Source organism: Oryctolagus cuniculus, chromosome 2 (genome assembly GCF_051225735.1).
Source record: "Oryctolagus cuniculus isolate XC-2025 breed Fujian yellow rabbit chromosome 2, ASM5122573v1, whole genome shotgun sequence".
NCBI lineage: Eukaryota > Metazoa > Chordata > Mammalia > Lagomorpha > Leporidae > Oryctolagus > Oryctolagus cuniculus.
In genome coordinates this window covers 104,755,086-104,776,820 of record NC_142868.1, presented here as the reverse complement: position 1 = coordinate 104,776,820, position 21,735 = coordinate 104,755,086, and the positions used below count along the sequence as shown (strand labels likewise).

The 21,735-nt window shown below is 55.0% G+C and overlaps 1 protein-coding gene across 1 annotated transcript in view; it reads left to right on the top strand.

Moving 5' to 3' along the window:
• Positions 1-11,562: 11,562 nt before the first annotated feature.
• The window catches only part of SH3RF3 (SH3 domain containing ring finger 3), a 330,082-nt gene continuing 319,909 nt past the window's right edge, over positions 11,563-21,735 (top strand). Inside the window, exon 1 of the mRNA XM_008252855.5 lies at positions 11,563-12,121. Coding sequence (XP_008251077.2) covers positions 11,567-12,121 — 555 coding nt within the window. The 5' untranslated portion in view covers positions 11,563-11,566. The remainder of the gene's footprint in view (positions 12,122-21,735) is intronic.

The window sequence follows — 21,735 nt, the reverse complement described above, 5'->3', positions numbered from 1 at the left end:
GGATGAGGTGGGGACTCTGACTCTGAATTTCTCTGTAAATGTGAATTTAATTCAGGACCTTAATGGCATTTTAAAATAGCTTTTGTATTTAATTATAGATAACATAGGTAAGTATAGGCAAGCAATTACTTAAAGGCACACAGACACAGGAAATTCATGAACACTAATAGGTTTTTAATGACCAGTTATTTATTGTATTGTAAGTTTAATTAAATTGCTTCCTTCAAATGTAACTCATTGTTGATTAATAAAAATGTTTTCTATTTACGTGATACAAATATGAATACTTATAATCCCATCATGCTTTCCAGGCAAAATAAGACCTCATAAATGCGTGTGCAAATTATGCTTCGCTTGCACGGCATGCATCCTGATGCAACTGAGCAGATTGGCAAAGACAGTGCATCGTTTTCTTTCATCAAGGTCTTCATCTTGGAATGGTCCTTACATTTTCTCAGGCTGCTTCTGTTGTTCCCGTTAGGAGAGTGCCTTTGATCTTGACTTCTGCCCCCAAGTGTGGGAAATAGCACACAGATCTGCCCCAGCTCTGTGCCAAACCCCATCTAGAGCAGACCCTTGGAGGTTGATGCCTGCCAGGGTCTCCGCTCAGTCCTGAAGGTGGGGGAGGCGCTCTTCACCTGCTCATCTCTGTCCTCAGGTCTCACCTGGGGCAACATGGCAGGAGGTAGGGGTGCTGGGACCAAGAACACCCAGGTGTTGCAGGGGTGTGGTACAGCAGCACCCGTAGGTGGTGCTGCACAGACAGGCCTGGGATCCGTCCTCCTGGGACACTGGGGACTCAGGATTGGCTTCTCAGCAGGCAGCAGCGGCTCCGTGAGTTGTGAGCCAGCTCTGGGGGAGTCAGGATGTTAGAAATTACAGAGGAGGTGGGGTGGGTGCTGTGGTGCAGTGGGTAAAGCCTGCCCATATGGGCACCGGTTCGAGTCCCAGCTGCTCCACTTCCAATCCAGCTCTCTGCTATGGCCTGGGAAAGCAGTGGAAGATGGCCCAAGTCCTTGGGCCCCTGGACTGGCATGGTTAGACCCAGAGAGGCTGCTGGCTCCTGGCATCAGATCCGTGCAGCTCCAGCCATTGCGGCCATCTGGGAAGTGAACCAGTAGATGGAAGACCTCTCTCTCTCTGCCTCTGCATCTCTGTAACTCTACCTTTCAAATAAATAAGTAAATAAAAAATTCATGGAAAGTGCATGTTATGAAAAGAGTATGTATGGATTTCAAAAAATTTGCACCAAAATAATAAAATAGAAAAAGGAAGAAATGACAGTGAGCCTGGCTGTGTCCAAGCCCCCAGCACAGGCAGCATTTACTCTCCTCTGTCCCCACTCTTGTGATCACTTTTTCATGGCGTTTGGAGAGGGTCAGAATATTTGGGAGCCCCTTTCCAAGCCACAAGACAGCACCACCCATTACAGCATCACCTGGAGCCGAGGGAGACACCCTTCCCACACCCTGTAGTGGCAATGTTAGCATCTTAGCGTTTGGGGCCATGAAGGCAAAGTGGCCCAATCTGCCTTGAGTGCAAGAGACACATTTGCGATCTGACTGTGGCAGAGCCAGCCTGCTTGGAACTACTCGGCTCTGCCGTGCACAACAGTCCACAGCCCCACTGTTGGTAAGCAGAGCTGTTTGTTGATGGGTCAAACACAGCTTTATTATGGGACTACAGGGACTGGGAATTAGACTGCACACCCGTTGCTCCTCTAGCATCTGAATATCAGGAAGTGATGAGTCGCTATAGGTTGAAACCACAGAGAAATAATCATTGTCTCTAACTGAAATACACAGACTCCAGTCAAACTCTGCCCCGTGTCAGGTCTCTTGTCCTGCTCAGCACTTCAGAGAGAGAGCCCATCTCTAGATGAGGCTGCAAGCTCACTGTGCTTGGTCGATTTCATCTTCCAAACGAGAGAGGACTACAGCGATATTTTCCACCTCGTGTGTCCTAAACCTTTGCCCTCCTCCCTCAAGACGTGGAGCCGAGACCCTCACCTCTGTGCGTGGGTCTCTTGTGTGACTGCCCTGATGGAAATGCAGAGGAAGGGATGCTGCATGGCCTCTGGGGTGCTGAGGCTTCCGCCTGGCTCGCTCCCGGGGGCACTCGCTGCTGCACCTGCGTCCCTGCAGAGGGGACATGCATCGGGAGCTTCGGCTGACGCCCCAGCCAAGACCAGCCCGTGTCAACGGCCAGGCCTGTGGGCCTCTCCTCCCACCCCAGCGACCCAGTTCCCAGCCAGTGACAGATGCACAAGGACCCGTGCCATTGCTTTAGGCTGCTACGTTTTGGGGCCATTTTCACAGAGCAGTAGATAGCTTGCAGCATCTCCCTGTGACTTTCCAAGGCTGACACAGCCTTGCACACACTGCTCCCGTTCTGGGGGTACTAGAGCAGATCCGGCAGTGGACTTCACTCCAGGCCCATCGGATGATTTTCTCGCAGAAAGCAAACAAAAAATCATGACTGCAATTATTTGGAGAGCCGTGTAGTCAGGGAGGTTTTCTGGAAGAACTTCTGACATTGCAGGATCCTATTAAAAAAAATCAGACTGTTTGGAGGGTGGGAGTTGGGGGGCGGCAGCTGTCCATCACTGGAAGTGTCCACACTGAGGTATGTGGCTCCCTCCCTGTAGGGGTGGTAGCATACAAGTGTGAAGACTGGGGCCCGTGTTGTGGCACGCTCGTTAAAAGCCACAGCTTACATGCCGGCATTCCACACCCAGCTGCTCTGCTTCTGATCCGGCTCCTCGCTAATGCGCTCAGGAAGCCAGCGGAAGATGGCCCAAGTTCCTGGATTTCTGACACTCGTGAGGGAGACGCAGATGGAGTTCTGGGCTCCTGGCTTCAGCCTGGCCCAGCCCCTGCACTGGTGGCCATTTGGGGAAGTGAATCAGTGGATGGAAGATTTTCTCTCTCTCTCTCTCTCTCTGCCTCTCCCTCTGTCTCTGTCACTTTGCCTTTTAAACGAATAAAATAAATCATAAAGAGAAGAGAAAGTGTGAAGACTGAGTGAAAGATGTCCTAAGTTTCACGCTCAGGCCCCTTTGCACCTGCATTAAGCTATTTTTGGAAGGTGCAGGTGCAAAGGGGGTTCGGCCTCTGCTTTTTGACAAACGTCTAAGGTCTTTCTGCTGTTGGTGGCTCCAGGCTGTGCCCAGATGGCTTCTTGGCTCCGGAGTCCCTGGGTATGATGCTCCTTGCGGCTTATGACAATGCTGTGTGCTTCTGGTAAAGTCCTGTATTTAACCACAAAGCAGAATGAAAACAACTCTTGGACGAGTCACCGTTCTAATCTTTCCTCAGAAGGAAACAAGCGCCATCAGCTCCACGAAGAGATCCCGTTCCTCTTTCTCACGAGATTGATTATTCTACTTTAGCTCTGTACCCTTCCTAAAGCAGTTCACATTTTTCTAGAAAACACATCAGTATTGCTTCTAATTGACAATCTTTGCTTGGATGATTTAGGATGTACTTCTGCCAAGACATGAATTCAGATATTAAATATTATTCAATGTCAATTATGCTCTGATTATTCTAGAAGCTCCTTTATATTCAATTTTCATTCATTCTGCTTGTTGCTGTAATTTAAATAAGGGATTTTCTTTATTGTGTTAAACGTATTATCAACGCAGTGCTTTAGCTTAATAACTGTTCTGTGCATAGGAGTTTTCCAAGATCTTGAGCCAAACTAAAATCAAGTATGCTACGTCTCCAAATTGGAAGATAGAACTTATTATAATTCTTTTGAAGACCGTGAAAGAAAACACAGACAACTGCAGGATTATTTTTAATACCCCAAAAGAATCTGGAGTATTTTTGTCACAGTGCTATGGTAACCGCAGTTAGCAACGAGGGACTACCTCCTTCGAGTAAAACGCACGTTGCTTCTGAGTTGAAGAACTTGCTATTACTTACTTATTTATTTATTTTTGACAGGCAGAGTGGACAGTGAGAGAGAGAGACAGAGAGGAAGGTCTTCCTTTGCCGTTGGTTCACCCTCCAATGGCCGCCGCCGCTGGCGTGCTGCGGCCGGCGCACCGTGCTGATCCGATGGCAGGAGCCAGGTGCTTCTCCTGGTCTCCCATGGGGTGCAGGGCCCAAGGACTTGGGCCATCCTCCACTGCACTCCCGGGCCACAGCAGAGAGCTGGCCTGGAAGAGGGGCAACCGGGACAGAATTTGGCGCCCCGACCGGGACTAGAACCCGGTGTGCCGGCTCCACAAGGCGGAGGATTAGCCTAGTGAGCCGCAGCGCCGGCCGCTATTACTTATTAAGAACTCTATGGCCTCAAAGAAACGTGAGTCAGCTGGAGCAAGTTCACGTTCAGAATGGTCACAACATTCTTAGTGTCCAAGCCCCACCTTGAGCAGACACAATCAAATCCAGCTCTTTGTCTGGGGAGCTCTCTCTGAAATGTCCAGGAGTTACCCAGACCATGTGTAGGGAGAGCTGGGGCAGGGACCACCCACCTGGGTCCTCATGGTCTCCCTGCAGGCTGGCAGTCACCCTACCCACTGCTCATCTGAAAGACAAGGGCAGACCTTCCCACTCAGTCAGGCTGGGTGGGACACCTGGGGCCATGGTGGAGGACCAGGGACCCCTCCAGGGGTCCGCCCCTCCCCTCAGGCCACTGTCAACTCAGGGAGTGGTTCCCCAGGTGGCATCTATTGATGGCACACTCAGCTCTTGTCCCAGGAGGTTCCCTTGCTCAATTGGGTCAGCCATCCCCCTGCATTCCCCCCACCCAGTGACGTCAGACCAACCTGCTCTTCTCTTTGGGTGAGCGCTTCTTGCCATGGAAACTGACCTGTGCCTCTCTGCTTTGCATACCAAGAGGTGTGGGGGCCATGGTGGTTGCTAAGTCACCTTCTGATTTTCCCTCGGCAGTGGACACTTAGTTCTCCCACCTGTCCAAAGCCAAACAGAACACAGGAGTGCCGCTCCCAGGTGCACCGCAGCCGAGCTACCAGGTAAAGAGGGGCGACTCACACAGGGCAGGTGGTGCAGGTTCAAGTTCTGTGTCTCCCCAGGAGGAAGCATAGCCGAGCACACTGCGCGGTGGACTCTCCCTCACTCACACTGATGATCTTGGCATTGCTGTTACCGGGAGCGACTGCTTGGAAAGAGAAGGAAGTGCGTGGCACCTATTTTGCAAGCTTGAGAGCCTTCCTGCACTGCCCTGCTGCCATGGGAACGGCGTTTGCAGCTTCGCTCCATCACACCTGTAAGGCGGTTTGCAGCCTGCAGATGGAGTGCTCTGAGCTAGTGACTGATGAAGCCCCTGCACCAGCCCCTCCCTCCTCTTTTAGCCAGCAGGAAAGGCTCTTCCTGTTTCCAAGTGAGACCAGCGAGCCTTCCTCCATCACCCAAAGGAAAATCACTCCCAGATTCACCTCCCACCAAATGCCACCACTGCCTCAAACTCGTGTCTAAAATAAGACCCTCTGCACGCCCCTGCTTGGTACAGGGTATTTACAGTGCTTCCTGCTCGCCGTCCTCTCGTGTCCAGTCAGAAACCCGGAAGGCTATCGTCTTCCACGTATGTACGCGCCGAGTAGGCACCGAGTGCCACAGCCTCTCTACTCATCAAAACCCCATCCACCTCCCAGACTACCTCCTCCAGGAAGCCTTTCCTGATTTCCTGCATCTTGCATGACCTGCCTTTATTCTGTTTTGTGTGTGTGTGTGTGTGTGTGTGTGTGTTCTTGCAGCCCCTACCAGCTCACAAGCTCCTCAAGGGCAAAGTCTGTGTAAAATTCATGGACAAATGCAGAGTAGATGCTTAACAAACATCTACAGAACCCGACTAGGCCGAGCTTGGAGAGAGACTGAATTCTAAATTCTCTTTCATTCCAAGACTGTTTTTTTTTTTAAAAAATAGATTTATTTATTTGAAAGGCAGAGTTATAGAGAGACAGAGACAGAGAGGTCTTCCATCCGCTGGTTCACTCCCCACATGGCTGTAATGGCCGGAGCTGCACTGATCTGAAGCCAGGAGCCAGGAGCTTCTTCTGGATCTCCCACGTGGGTGCAGGGGTCCAAGGACTTGGGTCATCTTCTGCTGTTTTCCCAGGCCACAGCAGAGAGCTGGGTCAGAAGTGGAGCAGCTGGGTCTTGAACCAGCTGCCATATGGGATGCTGGCACCACAGGTGGTGGCTTTACCAGCTATACCACAGTGCCAGCCCCCACCCCCGACTGTTGATGAGTGTAAGAACTATCTTTAAGTATCCGAATCTCGACTTTGTACTGTGATTCCTTCCTGTAAAAGAAAGTGGAGCATTCTGAACTAGTTTTCCGTGGTAGACACTGTGTGTGCCGTCAAGATGGGGCCGTTGCTGGGGCTGTCCTTGGCCGGGGAAGCAGCAGGGAGGAAGCTCAAGCCCAGCTTCGGGGTGTGCAGTGCCCGTGTGAAGTCAGACCACCTGGGGAACTGTTGCCATGAAGGGCACAAAGCGGGAACTCTTGGATGTGCAGGAGCCTCAGGGGGACGGGGCTCCCTGGGCTGGAGGAGGGACAGGTCCCAGGGCGGGCTGTAGGGCATCCACAAGGTTCAGGGTGGGTGGGTGGGGTCTCCTTGCCGGCAGGAGAGCTGAGGAGGTGTGGCCAGGAAGCCGAGAGAACCTCCTGGAAGCCCCAGCAAGTCAAGCTGGGTGCCCTGTTTGAGGACGGTTTCATAAAGCAACCCTGAATGGCTATTGGAGGCAAGAAGAAATCTGACACAGGGAGAGGCAAGATTGGCTAAAAATAACATAAGATGGCAACAGTGCAAATGTACTTAATGTCATTGAACTGTACACTGAAGCTGTATACTGGTTAAAGTGGTCATTTTACACTTTGTATAGTTTGCCACAATTAACAAAAATAAACAAAAATAACATAGTAGTTTGCAGCTGGGTTCAATAACACCCATTGGATTCATTCAGCACCTATAGACTGAGCGCCAGCTCTACACCAGCCAGGTCCTTGCTCCTCGCGTGAGACGCTGGAGTCCTGGGCAGCCAGGAAAGCTGCTGCAGAACGCAGGTGCAGTATAGAGCTGCCTTGTGAGGGGCTCCCCTTGTGCTTGAGAGACCTTGTACTTGAACTCCTTCAGCCACGTAGGTGCTGGTTGTAGGTTGCCAGTGCCCTACATGTGGCAGCCCTAGGACACGTGGGCTGGTAATAAGCCCTTCTGTGGGTGCAGCTGAGATCTGCCACTCTGTACCCGTAATCCATATTAGTTTTCCCTTCAATAACAAGGCAAAATGAATACGCCCTTCTAATATATTATTCAACGTTATTAGAGACTTTAGGGGCTGGCACCTTTCTGTCTAACGAAGACGTAGCCCTGGTCCACAGGGGTGAGGTCACTGGGCTGAATTGGCCAGGGGAGGTTCCTGTCCCAGAGATGAGCTCCCCTCCCCCCACACCCCCCACCCTGTCCCAGGCCTGTCCTGCCCTTGGCTCTGCTCTCCCCAGTGCTTGATGCAAAACACAGTAGAGAAGTGTTTGTCGAGTGAATCTGATGAACGAATGGCGCTCTGAGGGGAGGGCTCATGTGGCTGCCCTGGCAGCCTACACACAGGCCAAGGGGCCCCAGTTGCTCTTCGGTGTGGTGACAAGTGGGATGACAGCTGCCTCACATTGAAGGGCCTTCACTGGTCTCTGCCTGATAATAAATGATGTGCATCAGATAGGGTTTCTGGTTGCAAACCACAGAATCTGATCTTGGCTGATTTCATAAGAAAGGAACTTGGCAAATTAGGGGGTCCTGAGGTCAACAAGACAGTAGAAGCCGCAGCTCAGGCTGCTCACCACAGTCATACCCAGGTGCCTGGGGTTGGCTTGGGGCCCCCATCTGCCCTTGCGCAGGGTGTTGCTCTGCTTACCAGCCAGGCGCCAGGGCTATGGGCACCACTGCTGGCCACCTGCCCTCCTCCGTCTCCTCTCAGAGTGTGGAGGGCAAGGGGACAGATTCTGATGGGCTGAGCTTGGTCATATACCCACACCTTAGCTGGGAAAGTACACATCTGACATCAGCACGTGGAGCACCTGCCAGATCTAAGTAGGGGTTCAGATCTGGGGCAGCCAGAAACAATGTGAATCCTTCTGTCCTGTTTCCTCTGCGCTTTCTCTTCTCCGGACAGGTGTCCTCTGTCCCCTCACCCTGAATTCATGGACAAGGTCCCCAGACCTTTCACCACCGTGCCATTAATTTCTGAAACCCAGCATTGGAATGGATCCTGCCAACAGCGCCTGACAAGTCCTAGGTGCAAGGGGATTATTTCTTTCCATACCCAACCCCTTCGCGTCCATTAAGGCATCCTAAGATTTCATCACTCTTCCAGGCAGCCATATTCCACTGGTGACTCACGTTGGTGCCCAGTCTGCTTGTGGTTGACTGAATTCCCCAGGCCTTTTCTTCCAAATGGCTGTTAAGCCAGCTCTTCCGTCACTGACTTACATAATTGGCTTACTGAACACGTGCAAATTTCACTGAGTAACACAACACTGCCGTTGTAATCCCTCAACTATTTCCATCACACCCTTCCATGCCCTCACCCTGCAGAACATGACACTTGGTTACTTCAGCCACAAATTGCAAACTGGTGGCCAATTCGGCACACGCTTATTTTCTTTGGCTAAGGGGGTGTGTTTTTGAGAACCCACTTGGTTGCCAGCTGTTGGACGCCGGGAGACGTCGCGTGAAAAGCAGGACTTCCGGCTTCTCCTGAACAGTGGGAAGATCCGGCGATGCGTGGTTGTAGCTGAGTAGCGGCTCCTCCTGAAGCTTACACACACAGCTCACGGCAGCCCCCGACTCTGCCCTACTGCCTTAGCGCAGCCCCACCTGGGCTTGTATGGTGTGGGACTGACCAGGGCACAGGCTGAAGGGCCTTGGAAGGGGCAGAGGACTTCCGGGAAAGGCAGGGTGCAGGGGTCTTGCGTGTGCTCTTACTGGATGTGTGTTGTGCATCCAAGGGATGCCGGGTGTACCTGTCGCTCTGAAGGGCACACTGCTTTTTACTCTGGAAACTTTAATTTCTCTTTCTGCGTGCACTGCCAGCCTTCAGCTGCTCCTGCTCCTGTGGCCAAATGCAACCCTGGGCCAGAGAGTGACCACTGTCCAAGGCTGGTGACCGGAGTCGGAGACCTGCAGCCCGAGACTGATTCTTGTGCCTCGGGCCGGGAGGCAGAAACAGCTGGTACCAGACAGAGGAGTGAGTCAGCACAGGGAGAAGAGGGCACGCACACTGGGGACTGTCTCTGGGCTAACCGGGCCCAGTCCCAGCCTTGTGCCTACAGTGCAGCCTGCTCCCTTTCAGACCTTGCCAGATTGGTTTCTGTGGCTTGCACCTAAAACCCCCAGGGCGGGTCGTGAGCAACCCTGCTCATGGGGGAGCACTCCCTGTGCCTGAGTCTGTCCTGTGTCCACACCCTCTAGGCTGGGATCATGCATTCTGAGTCCTCTGAAATAAATGTCCCCCTCCCCCACCCTGTGGGGTCCTGAGAATGGGCCTGGGGCAGCTGGAGGCCCCGCCCTCACTCCAGGCCTCCTAGGCAGCCAGGCAGCTCAGGGATGCCTCCCTCCATCACCAGTCCCGGGGAGGTTGCTAGCAACTGGAACACCCCAGCACGGATAGTCAGGTAGGCTAGGAAAGCCACCTGCTGCCACGGGGAGCTACTTTAAGGGTGGGCAGCCTGATGTGAGCTCAGGATACCTGGAACTGGGACATTGAGATTTTTTTACCAACGACCACTGCGTGACGCGACTGCGCTCTGCTCTCCATCCGTGAACAAACATGGAGCACCTGCTACGTGCCCCGCACTGCCCTGGGCATTGAGGACATACAGCACAGTGCACAGGACGCCTAGCTCACAGGAGCCTATAATCTAACGGCCTGTGATCTTTATGCGCCAGGTTCTGGGGATACAAAAATGAAAACTGAGCCCTAATGGCTGCATAGCGAAGCCGCATCTTCCGCCTCTGTAAAACGGAGTTGATACTTTCACAAGGCTTTCAGAAAATTCAGTAACAACGTAAGCACGTCCCAAGCATTTAAGCATCGGCAAATAACCGGTATCTCTTTGGAAATTAAAAAAAAAAAAAAGCAGTTGCATCTAAGTTCTCAAACCACAGAACGGCCTGCACCTTGTCCCGGCGAGAAGCATCGCGCGCCCCTTGGCGTGCGTGCGCGCGGGGCCGGGGAGGGCGCTCAGAGCGCCGGGAACGCGGAGCGGCCACGAGGGGGCAGCGCGCGGCAGGGAATCCGCGCCGCCGACCCCAGCCCACCGCCAAACTTCCCTGCGGCTCCCGGGCCTCCCGTACGTACTTCCGTTGCTCTGACGCTCGCAGAAGCCGGGGCGTCAGGAGCGAGAGCGCCAATTCCCCCGCCTCTGCGCCTCCCGAGGAGAAATTGGAGCGGGGTTCGCGACACCGCGCCGGGCAGGCGCTGGAGCCCCTCGCGCTGCGCCGCCAAGGGCGCGGCGCGGAGCCGGGCGCCGGCTGAAGGGGTGCGGGCGCGGCGGGCAGCGGCGCCAGCCTCGGACCCGCGACTCTGGGCGAGGGCGGGCTCCTCCCGGGAGGAGCCGGAGCCGGAGCCGGAGCAGCAGGCCCCGGGGCGTCCCCGCCAACCAGAGCGCCTTCCCCGCCTGACTCACGGGCGTCCCCACACCCACAGCCGCAGCTCCCGGGCTGTCACTTCTGCGCGCCGCCTGGAGCGGGGCCGGGGCCGGGAGCGCTCCGGGAAGTCGTCGGGGAGGATGCCCGGGCGCCGGTTGTGTCCGGGAGCTGCTGGCCGGCGCTGGCGAAGGCGGCAGTCGGGATAAGGCTGCCCAAACTTTCCTTCTTAGCGGCGTTGGAAGAAGCGTCCCGCTCCGAGGCTCGCGGAGAGCCCCGAGAAGACGGGGGCGCCCGGAGGTGCCTGGGCCGAGCCTGCGCAGGCGGCGTTCTCGGGAGCCCTGGAGGTGGCCGAAGGGGCAGGGCCAGTTGCCGGCGTGCGTCCAGGCACAAGGAGGTCCAGCGGGCCCGACGCCTCCTTCCCCGCGCCCCACCGCGACCGTGACCTCCGCGCACCCGCCGCACACGTGCTCGCGGCCAAGGAAGAGGAACTGTCCGGTTGACCCGGAGGAGGCAGCGGCTCGCGGGCAGGCCAGAGGCGCATGGAGGCGCCGCGGGGGCGGCGCGGCTGGCCAGCGGCGCGGGGGAGCGCGCACGCCGCGCCCCGGCCTCCCCGGGGACCTGGCCGGCCGCTGCCCGCACTTCCTGCAGCTTGCGGCTGCTTGGAGGAGCGCGGAGCCCGCTGAGCGTGCGCCAGACGCGTGGCGGGACAGGTGTAGCCCGGAGCCTCGGGCGCCACGCTCAGAAGGGCTGGGCGGGCTCGACTGGCCCGGAGTTGGCTTGCCGCTCGCGGAACTCCTGTCCCCGCCACGCAGGCCGGGCGGCCCGGCACTTGCGGCGAGGAGAGTCGCGGCGGTCGCACCGGCGCGGTCCTGATGCCCGCTGCCCGCGGCGGGCCCCGCGCCGGCCCCAGGACCTAGCCGAGCGCGGTCGCTCCCGGCGCCTCCCCCCATGCTGCTCGGAGCGTCCTGGCTGTGCGCGTCCAAGGCGGCCGCCGCTGCAGCGCAGAGCGAGGGAGACGAGGACGGCCCGGGCGAGCGGCGGCGGCGGCGGGCGGCGGGCGAGGACATGGACGAGTCGTCGCTGCTGGACCTGCTGGAGTGCTCCGTGTGCCTGGAGCGCCTGGACACCACGGCCAAGGTGCTGCCGTGCCAGCACACCTTCTGCCGCCGCTGCCTGGAGAGCATCGTGTGCTCGCGCCACGAGCTGCGCTGCCCCGAGTGCCGCATCCTGGTGGGCTGCGGCGTGGACGAGCTGCCCGCCAACATCCTGCTAGTGCGCCTGCTGGACGGCATCCGCCAGCGGCCGCGTGCGGGCGCGAGTCCCGGCGGCAGCCCGCCCGCGCGCCCCGGCCCGGGCCCCAGTGCAGCCCCGGCCCTCGCCGGCGGCGGGGGCGGCGCGGCCGGCAGCGCCCCGGGCTCCCCAGTCTTTCTCCCCGCAGCTGCGGGCAGCGCCGCGGCCGGCCTGTGCGAACTGGTGACCAGCAGGAGCGCGCCCGTGGCCAAGGTAGGTATCCGCGGCGTGGCGCCCTTGTGTGTGCAAGTGTGAGTGTGCATAGGTGCTGGAGGCGGTGACGTGGGAGCCGGGGAGACCAGAGGTGGCCTCGCATGGGCCTCCTCCTTCGCCTTGCCCTGCGTACTCGCTTCAATTTCGTTTCCCACGTGCCGTGCCCACTGCTGTTCAAGGCTCCCTCCCTCCCCTCCCCCACCAACTTCTTGTCCCCACCTGCCTTAGGCCCTTCCTGCCGGATATCCTTTCTCCTGCTCCAGGCATCTGGACCAGGGCACCTGGCCACCTGTTCATCCATGTCTCCACGTCCCCTCGTCCCGCGGTGCTCACCCCACTTTAGGCCCGGCCTCTTATCTGCACCTTACGCTGCTTTTCCCTGGGCCCCTCGGAGTCAGTCCCCCTTGGCACGGGCTAGGGGAAACTCCGCGCTGAACTTCCCGGTTCTGAGGGGGTCTCCGCCTGCGCGTGTGGCGTGGGCGGAGAGGGCTCAGGAAGTGCGTGACCTTGTGGCCTGCACGGAGGTGTGTGGATTGCCAAGTACCTTTAGTAGCTGGGAAGGGGGTTAACCTGGAGGCCCCGGGAGCTGTGGCGCAGCCCTTGCTGGAGTTGGCAAGGTCGGTCACCGAGCCAGGGGTCACCAAGCCTGGGCTCTTGGGCAGGGTTGCCTTCCCAGCTGAGCTGTTGATGAAGATGGTGATTGGAGCTTCCTTGTGCAGCCTTCGCTGCTTCTGTTTCAGGGGCAAGATCTTCCCTGGAGAGCTTCAGTGGTTTGGTTTCCAGAGCTGCTTTGTGTGTGGCCTGTAGGGTGCTGGTTTAAGTGAGAAACTACTAATGTTCTGTAATTTCTTTAAATGGGCAGAAGTCCATTTCAAGGTTAAAAAGTCCGTGGTTGTGAAGCTTTTGGAATTATCCTTGTTTTAGGAAACGTGGCCTTATTCCTCCCTTCGTGACCATGTAAGGAGCTGGTGGTGCGTAATCTTTCCAACATGTATAATTCTGTGATGCTGGGAAAATTCTAGCATCTGAATTACTCAGTCCTACGACATGTCTAAGATTAGGAACGCGAACCATTGGATGCTGAGCTGGGTGGGATGTCACGCTGTGCTGAATTGGGTTTTCCCCCGTTGACCCGGAGGAGGCAGCGGCTGGCGGGCAGGCCAGAGGCGCATGGAGGCGCCGCGGGGGCGGCAGGGGTGGTCAAGGGATGCTCACACTTGGGGTCATTGCTGAGGGGGACTTTGGCTTTGGTCTCAGTCGTGATGAACTCCCGCCACGTGCCCAGTTAAAGATGTTCACTCTTTGCTCTTTTTAATCTAAGGTATCATTGTAGGTGCAGATCTCTGTTTCCAATAGAAGCAGGTTCCCTCCTCCTGCTCCAGGAATTAGTGACTTCTGGACTGAGCGTCTAGCACAAAGCTGGGGGTCCTGATGACCGTGTGCCTACAGATGGCTTCCAGGCCGTCAGGAGGGGCCTCTGAACCTGTCGGGTTCTTTAGAACTTAGCGAGGGGGTGGAAGGTGGTAATGGTTACTCATGGGGGCCTGGTGTTTGGTGGACTTTCTCTGTGGGCAGATGCGTTGTATCCATGTCTTTCCCTGGCAAGCGCAGCCCCCGACTTTCTTCACAGGCCCATCTGAAAGGGGTAAATTCAGGTTCTAGGAAGAGTCCCGGTTAAATCCAGTCTTCTAGGGGTGAGCCTCTGGCCTCGAGGTCAGCAGTCCCCCCTCAGGGCACCTGGGTTTCATTCCTAGCTCCGGCTCCTGACTCCTGCAGACCCTGGGAGGCAGCCGTGCTGGCTGAAGCTGCCTGGTGCCTGCCTCTCACGTGGGAGACCTGACTGTGAAGATTTGGTGGGGGGAGGGGGTACATTGGGAGCTTTCTATGTTTGTCTCTACCTGTCTCTCAAAAAAATACAAATCAAATCTTCCATGTGGTCAATTTAAGTCTAACTTTTCATCCACTGATTTGTCACAGTCGTGGGAGTCTTGGTCAGCCAGACGTTCCCCGTGCTGTGCTCACATCTCACGTCCTGGTGTAACCCCTGGGCGGACAGGGATGGGGGGGGAGACAGGGGTTGTAAGAGTGTTGCCCATTGAGTAACCCTATCCATTTGGAAGGCAAAGATTTCAGCTGAAAATCATTTCCAAATAGGCTTTGGTAGTTTACTGTCCACTGGATTTGCATGGACTGCTGGCAAAGCTGAATGCTGGATGTCTCTGTCTCTTATTTAATAGACAGACACTTGCTGGAAATACCATAGGTGCTTCACAGCAGGTGAATTATAAATAGGACGATCCCCTATTTTCCCACTTTCTTCTGGGCCAACTGGTGTATGTGAACTTTTTAGGTATGCAGACAGTTACTTGCTTGACTTATTTGCTTTGTTAATTAGTTACAGTCAGACGGTGAGACTGCACGTTGTTTGAAATGTGTTAGTTTCTGTTGGTTTTCTACCTGCAGTATGTGAAACACTGCTTTCAGAGCTCTTCCCTGGCCGCTTTTCACCAGGGTTTCGGCTATCGCCAGTGTGCCTGGAGCCCACTCACCTGGTGAGCCGAATCTCCCGGCCCTGCTTTCCTTGAGCCATTTGTTTATTTATTTATTTACTGGACAGTCAGAGTTACAGGAAGAGAGGGAGAGACACACACAGAGAGAGAAATAGTCCATCCTCTGGTTCACTCTCTAGATGGCCACAGCAGCCGGGGGGAGCCAAGCCAAAGCCAGGAGCCAGGGGCTTCTTCAGGTCTCCAACGTGGGTGGCAGAGGCCCAAACGTTTGGGCCATCTTCCACCGCTTTTCCCAGGTGGTAGTAGGGAGCTGGGTCGGAAGTGGAGCAGCGGGGCCCTGGAAATGTCGGACCCCATATTGGGGTGCCAGGGTGGCAGTGGTGGCTTTACCTGCTATGCCATAGCTCAGGCCCAAGACAAGGTGTTTTTCCAGTCACATACTTAGGCTGCCTCTGGAAGTGTTACAGCAAGTTACAGGTACCCACTGGCTAACGGTAGGGCTGCTGGTCTCTGTATTTGCCTCTTGGCGAATGTTATAGTATGTTGCTTTGTAAAGGGGTGCTTTAAAAAAATGTTGCTTTGAAGGCCCTGTCCAGACCATTTACTGATGTCTGTTAAATTTCTCGGCCTAACATTTTGTTTTGTTTTTACAATTTTGCACGCCGGAACCCCTTAAACACCCTAGACTAACACAGATGAAATCGTCCCAGGGCACCCTGTCCTGCTGAAAGGGTTTGTAGTTCCCGGCTGAGATTTAATAAAGACTCAAATGTAAGACAATTCCATTGTTTGCTGAATGATGTTTTGTTGAGTATGCCTTGCCTCTTCTGTGGGCATCTACAGAGTGTCTTCACTATCTCCATGGTGCTGGGTCCTGTTCTGGGGGCTGTGTGTGGAGCTGACATTGGGGTGGGGGGAGGCACCCTGTCCTTGGCTTGCACGAGGTGCCCGTGTGCACTGGCTGCTTTCAGCCCAGAACTCTGGGAGGGGCTCAGAGGAAGGACATTTGCACAAACTGAAGCACTGCAGAGCGTGTGGGCGTTGCCTTTGATGATGTGAAAGTAGGCACGAGAGCCTCGTTAGTTCGCCTGTCCTGTGTTTCTGGAAGTACCATACGATGTGTCTACGTTGGACCTGTTTGAAAACCTCTTCTGTGTCTCTCAACGTGGCTGGAACCTAGTCATGGAACTATAAGGCAAACTGGAGAGTCGTTTCCATCCTGTCTGTTGAGTGTTTTCTGAGCACCCGCATGCGTGATTCTCTCCAGGTTTGGGATGCCCCGTGCCCGGGTTGTCTTCCTCACTCCAGCTGCAGCCGCCACTTAGGATGTGCTTGGTTCTTTCAGAGAATTCGGAGTGGCACATCCTTCTGATTTTAAATAATTCCTTCCCAGCAAGGTTTCATGGCCTTGTTCACACCCGATTGGACCATTGTAAAGCAGTCGGCCTTGCTGAAGTCTTCCGAGGCAATTATCTTGGTTTTCCAAGGGGCGACACAGCCTTTGACTGAAGCTTCCTTGCTTATGTAACATTTAATTAAAGTATGCATTTGCCATTATGAGTGCAACTTGCATAAACCGAGGCGGGCATGAGGACAGCGAGTTCCTGAAAAGCATAGCCCGTCCTCCCGGCCAGGGACGGATGGCCAGACAGCCTCTGGGTGGGGGTGGGGTACCTCAGGCTGCCTTATGGGGGAGGTGGCACGTCAGTTGGTTGCATGGACCACTAGCTGAGGCCAAACTAGAGGGTATCTGTGGTTTCTGGAAGCAACTTAAAGTGTTCTTGGGTCCTTGGAGGTGAGGTTTTCTGTTTCACAGTTACTGATGCTTGCCACGTGCTAGGTGCCTTGACGTGTTCATATATGGCCTCATGCAGAATTTCCTGGCTGTATGATGACAGGCTGAGGCCCAGAGACCCTGATCCACGGGTGAGTCAGAGAGCCAGGAAGTGGTCCGCGGTGTGCCCTCCCTCCTCCTGAGTCCCTCTGCCCTGCCATTGCCCCTGGCTGTAGCAATGGCATGTTGCTGCAGCTGGGTCTTGGAGGTGGTGCGATACGGATTCCCGAGGTGAAGACCAGCCCTGGGCGCGGGGGCCAGCAGAGACCCCGACAGTGCACAGGACAGCAGATGACCCGCTGAGGTACCCTCTGAGCCCCACGAAGGCCCCGAGACTCACGGCAACACTGGGTTTCCAGTGGCAGCCAAGGAGTGAAAAAATCCAAGTTGCCGTTGGTGGAGTGTCCGCAGGATGCTAAGGTGAATCACAGAACTAAACTGTCTTGTCTGCCCTCCCGCCGGCTCAGTCAGGTGGCCGCCTACGAAAGCAGGGAAATCAAGGCTCCAGGTTTCCTTGTGAGCTGCGTGCGCAGGTGGGTGGAGGTGGAACTTTAGAAGTGAACCTTGGGCCCAGCGCCTGGTGGGCTTCGCGCTGAGAGCACAGCTCAGCCCCTCTGTGGCCAAACTCCTGAACACAAGCAACAGGGGCCCCTGTGAGTCACGATGCCCCCTGCCAGGCCACGGATTCTCTTCTTGCAGGAGCCTGCATTATGTAGGACGCAAGGAAGAACCCCTTGGCAGCCAGGACTTGCTGGTGAGTGACGGGCAGAAGGTGTGTGCAGTATGTCCGCAGCGTGAGGGCCACTGGCTGCGGTGCGTTCTCAGGGGCCTGCCCTTGTCCATCCGCTCTGCCGCTGCCCTGGCCTCACTCTCAGCCCTGCCCTGAGGTCTCAGCTAGATGGAGGCGGTGGCTTCAAGGTGCCACATCCCTCTGCTGACAGCCAGAGAAGCAAAGGAGGGCTTCCTTCCCTCAGTCTGTCTGCACGTCGGTGAGCAGGGTGTGACCAGCCACCCTCATTTCCCCTACACCCTGGGGCCAGTGCTGTCACGGCTTCCATGCCGGGGCTCCCTTGGGGCATATGGAGTCTTGCGAGGAAATGGATGGAGTGGGATGTGGTGGGTAGCTGGGGATGACACGGGGTGGGGAGTCCCAGCACAGGTGAGTCTGTTCCTCACTTTCTCACTTCTTGCTGTGTGCCCTGAGCACACACCTGAGCCTTCTGATCTGTGAACCAGGGACTTTATCTGCCTTATGGGGTCAATGAGATTGACAGGTGCAGTGCCTCGTACACAGAATTGATTTTCAGGGTAGCCTGATACTAACAAGAAAGTCTCTAAGTCTCTTAGACCCAAGAGGGCACCCTGGCAGGCCCACCTGCTAGCTGGTGGATCTGTTGTATGTCAGATCGCCAGTTAAGGAAAGGTGTACGTGTGTGTGCGTGTGCGTGTGTGTGTGTGTGGCGTGAGTCTGATACTGTGCCATGCCTGTGGATTCGCGCCCGCCTGTGTGATGCGGGCTGGGCTGTCAAGAGTTATGGGTGTCGAAGCTGAGCGGTGGCTTGCAGTCTGTCTCGCCTTGTGAGTTGCTGCAGGTTTTCTCTTGTTCACAAAGGCAGTGAGCCTGATCTTCACAGGCTGCATCAGAGGGAAACAGAAGCCTTGAGAAAGAGAGCGGGGGACGTGATCAGCTGGGGCAGTCCCAGCGGCACAGGCTCTCCTGAGCCGGCCCAGCCCCTGCTCCATCCGGTGGAGCCTGGCCCCCTTCTGTCCACACTTCGGGCAACTCTCGTGCCTGCCTGCCGGAGTGTGACAGACTTGGGTCTCAGCGACACTGTTGTGTCCAGTGTGTGCTTTATTTCTATCTGTGTTGAATTTGTTTTAAAGATTTATTTTATTCATTTGAAAGACAGAGAGAGAGAGAGAGAGAGAGAGAGGCAGAGAGAGAGAGAGAGGTCTTCTATCCCCTGGTTCACTCCCCAGATGGCCACAACAGCCAGAGCTGCGCAGATCCGAAGCCAGGAGCCAGGAGCCTCCTCCAGGTCTCCCACACGGGTACAGGGGCTGAAGGACTTGGGCCATCTTCTACTTTTTTCCCAGGCCGTAGCAGAGAGCTGGATCGGAAGTGGAGCAGCCGGGACTAGAACCGGCGCCCATATGGGATGCCGGTGCTGCAGGCCAGAGCTTTAACCGCTGCGCCACAGCGCCGGCCCTATCTGTGTCTAATTTAACACGACCTTTTTCAACATACGTTTTTGAGCGAGGACAGAAAGGGGAACATGCTCCTGTAAGAGGCCAGGGTCAGTTTTTTTGCAGGTTTGCTTTGCTTGGGAGATCTTCAGAGGTTATGCATGAGAGTGCTTGTCGGGTGCCCTGTCGGGGTTTTAGTGAACCCTAAGAGGCCGTCAAGCTGAGGGGTTGGCAGTGGCTAGTGATTCACAAGTCACACCAGCGCACCGGAACACGGGCCTCCCCTTGGCCACAGAGTGAAGTTTGAATGGAAAAGTTCGCCGAGACGTGACCTGGTTTGGATTCCAAGACGTGGCTTGGTTTGGATGGCACTGCAGACTGTTGCTATCTTTCAGCTCCCCTGTGGCCCTTGGTGGCTTGTGGACACTTAGAGCTGTAGCCCTCCTTTGGGAAATGGAGAAGAGATGATTCTTCCTCTGTGCCGCACACAGCACTGTTGGCTGACCCAGTGGTCATTTGCAAACAGGGGGCTGTGACAGTATTTGCATTTCTGCCTAATGGAATGTGTGCATAATCCTCACGTGCCTTTACGTGAGTTTAAAGGAATTAGAATTCGCCACAGGAATTCAGAGCAAGCAGAAGTGGTGAGAGAATTTAAAAGCACACTCACACCAGGGGCAGATGTAAATGTGGTGGAGCCGAGAGCCCAGCCGAGAGCCGGGCAGAGTCAGGGGCCTGGTTGCTGCTCAGATGGGGGACTGACCGGGAAAACCAGTCCCAGCGAGGCCTTGCGTGTGAGCTCAGGAAATGGGACATGGGTGCGTTTTCTCCTTCTCTCCTTGCTCTGTGTCAGGCTCTCTGACTGGCACTGGGGTACCTGGGATAAACACTGTACTGTTCTTTATTTATAATGAAGTGTATTTTTTTTCCTTTAGTTTTGTGACCAGATTTGCTGCAGAGAAAAACGTGTGTCTATATCCTTTTTGACTACTCAACTCTGCTTATTTTTACTTTAAGATATTTATTTTTATTTTTATTTTATTTTTTATTTATTTATTTATTTATTTATTGACAGGCAGAGTGGACAGTGAGAGAGAGAGACAGAGAGAAAGGTCTTCCTTTGCCGTTGGTTCACCCTCCAATGGCCGCCGCGGCTGGCACGCTGCGCTGATCCGATGGCAGGAGCCAGGTGCTTCTCCTGGTCTCCCATGGGGTGCAGGGCCCAAGCACTTGGGCCATCCTCCACTGCACTCCCTGGCCACAGCAGAGAGCTGGCCTGGAAGAGGGGCAACCGGGACAGAATCTGGCGCCCCGACCGGGACTAGAACCTGGTGTGCCGGCGCCGCAAGGCGGAGACTTTAAGACATTTTGTTAGGGAAAGTTCCAGACATTTGTGAAAGGAGTTTGGTATGGTGAGCCCCTTTTATCTGTCACTCAGCTCAACACCTTATGGGTGAATGGCTAATCTACTTTTGTACCTGTATCCTGTTTTGAGAGGAAGAGAGAGTGGTAGAGAGAGAGAGAAAGAGAGACAGAGACAGAGAGCAGCTACCATGTGCTGGTTCTCTCTCCAGATGCCTGCAGTGGGCAGGGCTGGGCCAGGAATGCAATCCCAGTGCCCCACATGGGTGGCAGGAACCCAAATCGCTGCAGCCATTGGCGCTTCCCCCCAGGGTTTGCAGTAGCAGGAAGCTGGAGTCAGGAGTTGGAGGTGGTTGCTGAACCCAAGCACTCTGATTTGGAACACAGACATCTTACCTGCTAGGCCGGACACCCACTCCTGTTGGCTTTTACTCTGTCTGGCAGGAATTTCTACTGAGGAAAGTGGCCTCAGTGTGGTTTGGGACTCTGTGTTTGCAGCCGGTCTCACCTCTTAGCACTCCTTCTTCTGTCGTCTTGGTTTGCCACAGAGGACTTTGCACCTCTGCTGTTTGGGTCGTCTGCCCTTCGTGGTGGGGAGACGGCTCTTGCTTTCTGAGACTCCTGCGGCTCATTTCTGGATTTTCTTAGCAGCTTCGTTTTGCAGGTGGCAGCTTTCAGAAAAGGCATCTGCCTGTTGTTGGTTCTTTTTTTTTTTTTTCTGAAGATGTATTTACTTAATTGAAAGAGCTACAGAGAAAAAAGGAGAGAGAGAGAGAGAGAGAGAGAGAGAGAGAGAGAGAGAGATCTTCCATCTGCTGGTCCACTCTCCAAATGGCTAAAACAGCCAGAGAGCTGGGCCAGGCTGAAGTGAGGAGCCTGGAGCTCCACCCAGGTCTCCCACATGGGTGCAGGGGCCCAAGACCTTGGGCCGTCTTTCACTACCTTTCCAGGCCATGAGCAGGGAGTTGGAATCAGAAGTGGAGCACCCAGGGCTCAAACTGGTGCTCATATGGGATGCCAACGTCGTGGGCTGTGCCTTAACTTGTTATGCCACAATGCAGGCTCCCCCGTTGCTGGTTCTTGAATGTAGGTCCTTGAGGTGCCAGGTGATCGGGAGGTGGGACTTGGCTATTGTCGCTTAGAATGATGGTGGTCACGTATGTGTCCAGTACATTCCAGGTCGCTCCATCCGACTTTTGGAAGTCATCTTTCAGCACTACAACCACCTGCTGTGAAAATTGCTTGAGTTTATCATTTAGGACCCGAGACACTGAGCAGAAGACTGTATTTTTTTTTAAAGATTTATTTTATTTATTTGAAAGAGTTATAGAGAGAGGTCTTCCATTTTACTGGTTCACTGCCCAAATGACCGCAACGGCCAGAGCTGAGCTGATCTGAAGCCAGGAACCAGGAGCTTCTTCCAGGTCTCCCACATGGGTGCAGGGGCCCAAGGACTTGGGCCATCTTCTACTGCTTACCCAGGCCACAGCAGAGAGCTGGATCGGAAGAGGAGCAGCCAGGACTGGAACTGATGCCCATAGGGAATACCGGCGCTGTGGGCTGGGGCTTTAACCCGTTGTGCCACAGCGCTGGCCCCAGAAGACTGTATTTTAATAAGCCCGGAGGTCCTGGAGAGAAGGAAGGAGGTAGAGGCATTTGTCAGTGAGTGGCTGTAGGTTAACTAATCTCATCTAGTTGTGATCAGCAATTATGTTTACTTT